Below are 11771 nucleotides of genomic sequence, written 5' to 3'. Positions count from 1 at the left end.
TATTCAGAGAGTTTAAACCCGACTGAGGTTCTCCGGTCTCCTCCCAGTCCCCATCACTGACTTCAGTCTCAGAAGAGTCTCTTGAATCTGAGTTCCTGTCTGGTTCTGGTCCTCCACAGTCCTCTCCATCAGCTTCTGTTTCCATCTGTTCAGTTTGTCTTTGAAGTTGTGAGGACTGAGCTTCCTCTTCATCATCTTCACTCTTCACAGGAGTGAATGAGAACTTGATATCAGCCTCCTCCAGACCTTGAAGCTGCTCTCCCTCCAGACTGGTCCAGAGTTCCTCCTGTTCCTCTTTAATGTGTGGGGGTTCTGGGTCCTCCTGGTCCTCTTTAATGTGTGGGGGTTCTGGGTCCTCCTGGTCCTCTTTAATGTGTGGGGGTTCTGGGTCCTCCTGGTCCTCTTTAATGTGTGGGGGTTCTGGGTCCTCCTGGTCCTCTTTAATGTGTGGGGGTTCTGGGTCCTCCTGGTCCTCTTTAATGTGTGGGGGCTCTGGGTCCTCCTGGTCCTCTTTAATGTGTGGGGGTTCTGGGTCCTCCTGGTCCTCTTTAATGTGTGGGGGTTCTGGGTCCTCCTGGTCCTCTTTAATGTGTGGGGGCTCTGGGTCCTCCTGGTCCAGACTGGAGCTCCACTCCTGCTTCTCTTCTTCACCGACGATCACTTTTTGTACATCTGAAGGTAAAACTGAGACACAAACGTTAATATGAATCTTAAAAACTGCTCTGTTAGTATCGTGTCTCCTCACACGTCCTCTGATCGACAGAACCTGGGCCGTGATGGAGAGCATACATATCAGTGAGGGAGAGCCGGTTGAACCCGTCGCTGAGTAACGGCCGGTATCATGAGTTTCACCTGGAAACTAAACGCTGTTGTGTCAAGACACACGTTAGCTGGTTTACTACAACTGTATGAACCCAAAATAAACGATTTTACTGTGATTTAATTACAACAAACGGATAAAGTGATGCAGAAATATTAACATAATGATTCATGTTTGTAAGTTCTCTCCTGAAGACGACATTTTAAATACTTAGTCTGGTTTGATTGGTGCTAAGCTAACATTGTAGCAGCTCCATCAACACTCAACATAACGTCATCTAGGTTTAAATACATCAGCGTAGTTATTGTTTGTACCATGTGGTTTATATACAAACATGTATACACATAGTTTCTGGTCTCTGTACAAATATGAGGTATATTATATATATATTATAGAGATACGATATGTTTATCCTCCATTTATGATTCAACATCAGTGACGACGCTCTGGGACTAAATGTCACATCGAGCTTCATCAAGTCATTTAGAAAACGTCGTCACTAAAACTTTGTGTCCGTTAGCTTAGCTTAGCTTAGCTTTGCTCCTCATAAATTAATCCAGTAATAAAAACCAGGACATCGTGGACTTGGCTCTGATTCGTTGGTCCTACGGTGGCCCAGAAGGGACAAACTGAACTGTAGAGAGACTTCCTGTTTCTAGATGGTTCTGAAAAAAGGAAGTAAACGATTATAGATCAGAGTGTTGATCAGCTGCTAACTGAAGGTTTTATTACTCAATGTTTAAACGTTTTAACATTTATTATCATGATGAGCTGCTCCAGCTACACACACACACACACACACACACACACACACAGACACAACTACACACACACACACACACATAGACACAACTACACAAACACACACATAGACACAACTACACACACACACACAGACAGACACACACAGACACACACACACACAGACAGACACACAGATACTATCTACGTCTGTCTACTCATAAATGTTATTTATTTTGTTACATTTTGTTTCCAGTGAATATTAATAACTTCATAAAACTGACATTTAAAATATAAATACATTCTGATCCTGTTCTGAAAGTATTTTTTTTATATAATATAATATATATATTATGTTGTATTAGTGGTAATATTCTACTTCAGTACACTTCATTGTATTTGTTTATATTCTGCTGCTGGTTTAATGTGTAATAACACATCATTTATTAGGTTATTACAGTTTGTGTTTAGAACTGAAGCTGTTGATCGATGATGACGTTTGTGGAGTTAAAGACTCGAGCTGAAGACAGCTAGCTGTGGCTAACCAGCTAACGTTAGCTTAGCATCATTAGAAAGAAAACAAACCTGTTCTTCTTCTCGGCTTCATTTCGTGCAGCAGTTTCCGGTGTCGGTCCAGCTCCGTTCTGTTCACGGAACTAAACTCTGACGGTTTGTTGTTCTGCCGTTATTTAGGTTCAGCTAACGGTTCTCTCTGCTCACGAGAGGCTAACGGAGAAGCTAACGGAGAAGCTAACCAGCGGAAATACCAACTATCACTTCCGGGGACAGCTTTCAAAATAAAAGTGAAGACTTTCTGCCTGACCCGTAATGTTGTCGAACTTTATATTAAAGACGTAATATTGAAGCTGGTGTCATTATTGTTTCATGTTTAAGGAGATCTAAGGAAGAGAGTGCAGCTCGTCTCTGATTGGACGATTGTGCTGATGACGTCCAGGTGACAAAATGCAGTAAAAGTACATCAGACCTTCAGAGAAGACTTTACTGCTTATTTTAGAGGTAGTATTTACTATAAACAACATGTACTTTTACTGCATGGAGCTGAGAATACTTTGGTACTTGTACTACTGATAATACATGGAGCAGAGTATAATGGTGTACTTTTACTACTTCCTGTGAAAATCATGAGATCGTTTGAGTCAAAGAACTTTATGAAGAATCTTTATTTAACAAAAATAAATAAATCTGAGGGACAGAAGCTGAAACTTTAAAACAAAGACAGAAACATGCAGAGACAGAGTGTGTGTGTGTGTGTGTGAGCGTGTGTGTGTGTGTGTGTGTGTGTGCGTGTATGTGTGTGTGTGTGTGTGTGTTCAGTAGCAGCGGAGGAAGAAGGTGTTGCAGGCCGTTCCTCTCAGACAGTCACACAGTCGACCGATACGAGGACCATGTTTCATCGCACAGCGCTCACCTACGTCACACTGAGAGAGAGAGAGAGAGAGAGAGAGAGAGAGAGAGAGAGAGACAGAGAGAGAGAGAGAGAGAGAGAGAGACAGAGACAGAGAGAGAGAGAGAGAGAGAGAGAGAGAGAGAGAGAGAGAGAGAGACAGAGAGAGAGAGAGAGAGAGAGAGAGAGAGAGAGAGACAGAGACAGAGAGAGAGAGAGAGAGAGAGAGAGAGAGAGAGAGAGAGAGAGAGAGAGAGAGAGGTTTTAGTTGAAGCAGCAACATTTCTCTCTGACTTCATTAGATTATTTGTCACTAAAACACTCACACACACTCACACACACACACACACACACACTCACACACTCACACACACACACACACACTCACACACTCACACACACACACACACACACACTCACACACACACACACTCACACACACACACACACACACACACACATAAACAGTAATACTGATTGATTGACAGCTGTCATGTTCTCACCCGAGGGATCACGCTGGCTTTCTTCTCCACAGAGAGACCAACGCTGCTGTCGGCTTCATCCAGGAAACCCTGCAGAGCTTCAGCCTGAACACACACACACACACACACACACACACACACACACACACACACACACACACACACACACACAAAATATTCAATCCCACATTCATGAAAAATATTATAAAAGATATGAGCTGTTAAAATCTATCTATAGTCCTCATGATGTGACTCAGAGGACGTTTGTGTTTTTATTCGAATGGATTCATGAAAGTATTTATACTTCAGTCACAACAGCTTATTTTAATACTAGTTTGGCAAATAATAACTTTTATATTACTATCAACTATAAAAGTAAACAAAATCTTCTTTGTCTGGGGGCCACATTTGGCCCTCAGGCCACAGTTTGAGCACCGATTTACAGCTTAATGTCAGAAAGTATCGTCCAGACGCTTCAAACACACAATCAGCAGTGAGTTTGGTTTAAACGGGTTGTTAATAACCGTCATTCATCACTTCATAATTCATCACTTCATAATCAGATCATTGTAATCTAATCATCTTTTAATTCAACCTTTCATCATCACCTTAATGATCTCTAATGTCAGCATGAACATCATTAATGTGATAATCTCATGATTATTGAGACATGAATCTTCTTTGTTCTGTTAGAAGCTTCACTTTCACCACATCAGTTACTTACTGAAATAATTCCACGTTTAATTAGTTCCATTTTCTCCTGAAATGTTTTCATTTAACGATCACCATATTTGAACAATAGCTAGTTTTAATGTTGCCAACATAAACATCATTAACTCCTGAAATGTTAATGAGCTTTTATTTAACATTCATGAGTCAGTTAGTGATCGTTTCTCCACCTTAATGAAGATGAAGAATAATAACTAAAGCCTTCACTGAGCAGCATTAACCCTTCGTGTTCTACTCACCAGCTCTTTGGTCGTCAGTCCGAGCGCCGGCTCGTCCGGCTGGTTGTCGGCTGACCTTTGACCCTGAATGAGTGATGTCAGCACGGACAGACAGACGGACAGGTAGACGGCGGCGCGGACACTCTCCATCACCAACAGTACTTCAAGGTCCTGAAGAATGAAACAGAGAATGATTCTACGGTCACATTTATGACTAAAGGCATCAATAAATCAAGTGAACTCACAAACAAAAGATCCTTCAGGAACGTTACACTTCCTCCTCTTCTTCTTCTTCTTTGGTGTCTGAGTTCTTTCTCTCCTTGAACAGCTTCTCTCCTCACAGTTGCTCGGCGGTTTGCTCCTCCTGTATTTATAGCGTCTCCTCCTCCTGCTGTCACATATTATTCATGTATTCAGGACGTGTTTGCTGTGATTGATGACGCTCGTCTCTGGTTAATATTAAACAGGTCGATGCTGAAGACGCCCTGTGGACCTGATGTTAAATTAACCTCAGAGGAGCATCAGAAGAAACATTATTGATTCTCTATTACTGTGATCACCAGACCCACATTCAAAGAAATTCTAATTCTACAACAAAGACCAAAGAGACAACAGGAGACACAAAAACACCACATTCTGTTGTCGTTTTGAGTCTATTTGTGGTCGTTTTATGTCCCTTTTTTGGACGTTTTTTCTCTTTGTGGTTGTTTCTGTCTCTTTGTGGTTGTTTTTGAATATCTTTGTGGGATTTTTTGTGTATTTTTGTGGTTGTTTCTGTCTCTTTGTGGTTGTTTTAGTGTATTTTTGTGGAGGTTTTGCTTCTGTGGTGGATTGCGATCCTGTTACTCGACCTTAACGTGCGTCTTGGGTGATTGTTTCATGAGTGGACGTCTCTAAATACAAGTGAATCTTCTTCTTTTATTTCGGACGTTTTATTTAATAAGTGTAGAAACTGCTCACGAGGACTGTGAAGAGTGAACTTCGTTGGTCGGAATGATTCGTTAACAGCTTCTCTCCACCTGATGATCAAACAGCTGCTTCCTGTCAGAGGTCAGAGGTCAGAGGTCAGAGGTGAGGCTCTTTGAGGACTCAGCGTTTCATTAAACGTTGTTTGTTGGTCTGATCCGGCCGGGTGAGCTCGGATCAGAACGGCGTTTGGATCGATGACGCAGGAGGAAACTGTGTGCGCCCTTTTCTTTGTGTGATTTGCATCGTGAGGCCTCATGCAGCTCGGTCGACTCGTTCAGATAGAACTCAGTCTGCTTTCATCTCAACTCTCATTACCGGCTAAATGTCAAACAGCAGCTGCAGCGTCTCGACAGTAATGCAGAGCTCAGAGTAAACGTACTTAGTTACTGTCCACTAAAGAAAAGATGACAACAAAGTCCCTGAATTGATTAGTTTTCCTGATTTTGTTAGAAAAGGAGAAAACAAATAGAGTATCTATAAATAAATATTACATTGAGAACTGAGGTCTTGAATATATTAGTTCTATATTATTTATTCAAGTGAACCGTTATAGATCACTACGTCTGAACAGCAGCTGAAGACACATTTCCATTCACAGACGTCAGAGACTCGACAGTCGAGGCTGAAGCCGACGTCACACGGACGCGTTTATTCAGAGAAACCAGAAGACGAAGGACGACCTCGTCTTCCTCAAGACAAACGATCCGGCCGGAGTTCAAAGTGTATCTTTGTGCTCGTTTTGTGTCGTTTGATGTTTTTTTGTCTCTTTGTAATTTCTACAACTAAACAAAGTAGAAATATGAAGTTTATGTTTCATTTATTTGAGATAAATGTTGTTAATAACTCAAACAAACATCTTCTGTCGTCAAATGTTTTTCATCATTTCTATCAGAGGAATGCTCGTCATCACAGTGATGAAGAAAACCCGGTGTGTGTGTGTGTGTGTGTGTGTGTGTGTGTGCGTTTCACTGAAGGTCACAGAACAACTCAAACACATTTCAACAGCATCAAACATCGAACAGCTTTCATCCTCCGTGTGTTTGATCCGCTGTGATGAACGCTGCAGACTGTAGGCGGCGCTACGCTGTTCATCAGCCCACTGATGTAACGCACACCAGACACAGTTACAGTCGCGTACATATTAAAGCTTTTGGCTGAAAAGTTCTGCTCAGTTCAGTCAGGAAGCATCAACACCTTTGACGATAATCACTAAACTTTGAGATGGCAGAATGTGAAGCTCTCTGATTGGCTGTTTGTTAGAGAAGAACAACACGTTAGCATCAGAAGCAAAGCCGCCGTGTGGAGGTGAAGCAGCCGGTGTGTTTCCTGTCGTGCCGATTCCTCGTGGACTGAAATAAACGCGACGCCCGAGGCGTCCGTCAACACTCGCTGTGAGTTGGTGACATCGACGGAGTTCGTGTTCGATAACAGACACAAGCGATCACGATCAAAGACCAGCAGACGCCAACCGACGCCAGGAATAGACCCGGAGCCCCGAGGGCTCAACATGAACACATGAAGATTTACATTCTCACCAGAGTATTAAAGAGCTACATACAGTACATTATTAAAACTAAATATAGTAAATGATGAGTTATTATAGATTATATAAAGTCAACTTTAAAGTGAAGAACACATTCATGTATCAGTCATTATAATATAGGAATACATATTCAATGATTACTGATTACTTTAAGTATATTTTGATGATTACACTTTTCTACTTCCACTTAAGTAGGATTTTGAATGCACGACTTTTACTTTAATAGTATTTCTACACTGTGGTATTAGTACTTTTACTGAAGTAAAACTTCTTCAACCTATGACCTCACTCCTCTGGATGCTTTGAAAGTCTGAGTCCAGACTTTTGTCTTCAATTTAAAGGCCCGAGATCCGAGATCTGGAGCATTTTGATTGCCTCTAAATGGCTCTCAACATGTAGACAGTGAGCCAGCGGCTAGTAGCTAACAGTGCTAACAGCGCTAACAGCGCTAACAGCGCTAACAGCGCACACAACAGCTTCAGAGCTAAACCAGCTGACAGTTTACCTGTAAGAACACTTTAGAAACATGTTGCGTTCTTTGTTACTTTGTGTTAAATGATCAACAAGAAGCTGTTGAGAACTTTTCAGACATTTTATTGCAAAACACAAACATAAAAAAAATCTTTTCTAGACTGTTCTGGAAGTTCCTTCATGTTCTTGTATTGAACCAAAACGAGTTGAAATGAAATTAAAAAGAAATATTGTAAAACTTGAAAATTTAAAATTGTTGGATTACTTGTTTAATAGTCTTTGTAACATCCATCAGAAGACATGTTTTAAATGTTTTATCATTCAACAACATAGAAGCAGAAATATTTCCTCACTTTTAATTTAAAGGGACAAATGCTCCGTCCTTGTGTGAGCTTATTATGAATCTTCTTTCCTCTCAGAACTAAACTATAAGACATAAAAACACATTCAACAGATAAGTGCTGTTTGTTTACAAAGTGCTGCTGTTTGATTCACAGTGAAACTCGTGAAACGTTTTCACACATAAAACGTGGAGATAAATTTAAAAAACAAAGAAGAATCTGATTCTCTTCTCTTTCATAGTTCGACATGTTTCATCATAAAATGTATATGTAGTGTGTATATATATGTACATATACACATACAGTATATACACACATTGTATATATGTATATATACTTATATACAACCTGTTGTCAGCTTTGTGACGAACATTTTGCAGCTGATCCAAGAGGCTTTTAAAAAAGTTGATTTAGTTTAAAGGTGTTGAAGTCAAAATTCAGAGCATTTTTATTGTCTCCATACGGCTCTCAACATGGCGACGGCTGAGCTGTCTGCTCACACCTAAAGGGGCTAACAGTGCTAACAATGCTAACAGTGCTAACAGAGTTAACAAAGTTAACAAAGTTAACAGAGTTAACAATCTCAACAACGCTAACAACGTTAACAGTGCTAACAACGCTAACAACGTTAACAGTGCTAACAACGCTAACAACGTTAACAGTGCTAACAACGTTAACAGTGCTAACAACGTTAACAGTGCTAACAACGCTAACAACGTTAACAGTGCTAACAACGTTAACAGTGTTTACCTGAGGGAGAGCCGGGCGTTTCCATGACAACGCTGTGGGTATGGGCGGAGCTACCAGCTGTAACCGTGTGAGCAGAGCTACTCTGACCTCTGAACGTTAAACGTAGCCTCATAGAAGGAGGAAGATTCAAACATGATACATGATATTCATTCTGGCTTCTATTAAAAATAAAAACAGATATTTAAAATAGTTTTAAATTGAGTTGATGATTGTACTCGTTCAGCTTCATTAGTCTGATTTCATTTTGCTCTCATTCAACCGTTTAGTCGTTAGTAAACTTCCATATTTATACAGATTACCCTCCACACATCTATATATATTATATTATATATAGATATATACGGTACACAAACATAAAATCTCAAGATCTTGGTCCCGTTTGTCTCTCACACATTGAAATAAACAGTGAAACATTGTGATAAGATGAAGAATGAAGAAGAGTCTGTGGTGCTCTGTGATTGGCTGAGGTCCACCTGTAAACCCGCGCCGAGGGACACGGTGGCGCCTCTTCCCAGAGGTCAGAGGTCACGGAGGTGACCGAGACCCCCCCCCTCCCCCTCAGATCAGGTGACCCACATCACGACGATCAGACGTCAGCTACAAAACCAAGAATCAATGAAACAACAATTAGTTTCCTTTAAACATCAATCAGAGGTCATTAAACCATCGGACAGCGTTCACGACCGACGTTCCTCCAGAAGATCAGAGAAGTTCTAGAAGCCGGTTCTTCTGTTAAAAATGTCCGCTTAAAAAAAACTGCGTTAACGCGCGATAAAATAATTGTCGCCGTTAATTAATTAATGCGTTAACGCGTTAATAACGCGTTAACGATTACAATGTTTAATCTCGATTAATCTCATTGTTGTGTTAAAGTTCATAATGAATCTAAAGTAGTGTGTTGAGCTCTTGTGTGTTAAAGTGCTGCTCTATGAACTAAAGGTCAAAGGTCAACATGTGGTGTGAACACGTTAAACTCATGCGGTTGTTGTTAACAGCAGGATTCTCGTCTCTCTCTGTGCTCAGTGTGTGAACATGAACAACATGAACAACACGTTTCATCACAATGTGTGTGTGTTGTGTGTTCATACTCTTCATCACGATGATGCTTTATACGTATAGATGTAGAAACTTAATCAACATATAAATCCTCCAAAGAGAAGTTTGTGTTACATTAAACTAAAGTCAAGATATTTATATTTCTGTGTTGTAACATTTAGTGTTTGAAGGAAAAGATCTTTTGTTATCTTAACTTTGACTCTAAATGTCAGCGAGTGATGTGTTTTAGCAGCACGAGTGTTTCAACCTTTCAGAGCGTCAGAGAATAAAAGCTGCTCATTTATCTCTAATTACTTCATGACATTAAGTTTATCAGGAGAGTTTCTGTTCCTTCACCGTGACGGATCTAAACTCAGAAACACGGCTTTAAGGTCGACAGACATTCATGAATAAATGAATCAAAGTCTGTCCGGCAGCTTTGAAAACACAACCGACCTCAACCGGTCCAATAGAGCAACAGTGTGAGGCTTTCAGGGAACATCGGGTCAAATCAACCTGTGAGAACCACGTATGTATACAAATACATATATATATTCATGTGTACCTCTGAGGTGTAGTACAGTAAAAGTACAATATGTACCTGAGATGAGATTATTGATGTTGATGACATCATGTTGTGTGTATTTATGTATATTTGTCTGTTCAGATGTAATTATAATAACTATAATAACAATAGAAAGAAGCATGTTTTTAATGTGGATCATCAGATCTGACCTGAGGCTGCAGCGCCTCCTGCTGGACACTGAACGCACCACGTCTACACACTGAGTCTGCTCTTTCATCGTGTAATGTATGTATATAAATATATGTATGTATATATATATATATATATTTATATATATGAATATAAGTTACACTCTCAGTAGTACACACACCTGAGTGAGAGTCTCACAGTGTGTGTTGGAGCTGCTGCAGGTTCAGGCTGATCAGGATCATCAGAGTCCAGACGAGCATCCGGATTTCCTACAGACAGTAAACACACCTTCATCTGATCACATGATACAGAGATTACACATTTAAACACAAAGTAACTAAGTACATTTACTCACTGGACTTAATTATAATTAACTACACTTCCAGGTGTTTACACTCGAGTTATAACGTCAAGTTTAAAGAACAAAAGCCCTCAAAGAGCTTTAGGACGTTTAAACCTTTAAACAGGTTCAAATAAAACAGAAAGCTCTGGATGTCTGTGAACTTCTACATGAACTCTTCCTTCCTCTGGTGGATTCAATTATGTGAGAAGAAGAACCGTTTATGACTCATTGTTCCTCAGAGAATCTTTAATCTGGAGAACATCACAAACCACAGAAAGCTCAGATCAGGTTTCACAGTTATTTACTGTCACAGACGAACACCAGCACAGTTTATAGTTTAAACTCTTTGATGTAAAGACACAGAGAGAGTCTGTTGATGCTGGCAGAGATCAAACTGATCAGTTTAACTGAGGTCTAACTTTGGTCTAACTGAGGTCTAACTTTGGTTTAACTGAGGTCTAACTGAGGTCTAACTGAGGTTTAACTTTCATCTAACTTTGGTCTAACTTTGGTTTAACTGAGGTTTAACTGAGGTCTAACTTTGGTCTAACTTTGGTCTAACTTTGGTTTAACTTTGGTTTAACTTTGGTTTAACTTTGGTCTAACTTTGGTCTAACTGAAGTTTACGAAAGCCTGCGGCACACCCAGTTGATCTGAGGTTAAACTGATGTTCTTACCAGAGAAACAGGAAGTGATGCAGCGTTACGAACGTCGACCCCGCCCTGCTCTGTGGTTCCTCGGGTAGTTGTCATGGTACCAGTCATGCCCTCTTCCTCTTGCTGCCCTCCTGTGTCCTCCTCTTCCTCTTCGTCAATGAATCGCTCGCTAAACTTGTCCAAGTCCTCGCTGCTGGCGTTACCTGAACGCACCACAGCAACAACACCATGAACCCCTTTAACCTGTGGTGTGGTGGACATGACTGTGTCTTAGGGTGTGACTTACTGTAGAAGCTGTACTCGAAGGTGGCGTTGTAGTCGTCGTAGTCTGGAGCCGGCGTTAAGTCGTAATACTGAGCCTCAGACACTGGAAACACATCACGGTCACGTTAACATCCGTCACATCTCACAAAGTCTCTTTTCGTTGAGCCAGGCTAGCAGTTTCCCCCCGCTTCCAGTCCTTGTGCTAAGCTAGGCTAACAGTGTCCTAGACTCTCTTTGTACCGGACACACAGAGCTGAAACATCTGAGAGCAGCTATTAAAGGTGCGCCT

General features: G+C 40.7%; 2 protein-coding genes across 2 annotated transcripts in view; both read right to left on the bottom strand.

Annotated features, from left to right (window-relative positions):
* Positions 1-2892: 2892 nt before the first annotated feature.
* Positions 2893-4545, bottom strand: cart4 (cocaine- and amphetamine-regulated transcript 4; the record flags this gene model as incomplete). The annotated part of the gene is made up of 3 exons (XM_079175921.1): positions 2893-3000; positions 3470-3553; positions 4417-4545. The coding sequence occupies 3 exons, from the start codon at positions 4543-4545 to the stop codon at positions 2893-2895; spliced, it is 321 nt and encodes a 106-aa protein (XP_079032047.1).
* Positions 4546-7549: 3004 nt separating this feature from the next.
* LOC306708522 (uncharacterized protein) overlaps positions 7550-11771 on the bottom strand; it is a 7964-nt gene continuing 3742 nt past the window's right edge. Inside the window, exons 2-5 of the mRNA XM_079176364.1 lie at positions 11505-11585; positions 11240-11421; positions 10401-10488; positions 7550-9066 (exon numbers count right to left, since the gene is read on the bottom strand). Of these exons, the coding sequence (XP_079032490.1) occupies positions 10414-10488; positions 11240-11421; positions 11505-11585 (338 nt within the window). The 3' untranslated portion in view covers positions 7550-9066; positions 10401-10413. The remainder of the gene's footprint in view (positions 9067-10400; positions 10489-11239; positions 11422-11504; positions 11586-11771) is intronic.

Source organism: Pholis gunnellus (assembly GCF_910591455.1).
Source record: "Pholis gunnellus genome assembly, chromosome: 16".
Classification (NCBI taxonomy): Eukaryota; Metazoa; Chordata; class Actinopteri; order Perciformes; family Pholidae; genus Pholis; species Pholis gunnellus.
The sequence above is the reverse complement of the archived record's forward strand: the minus strand, read 5'-3'. Positions and strand labels throughout refer to the sequence as shown.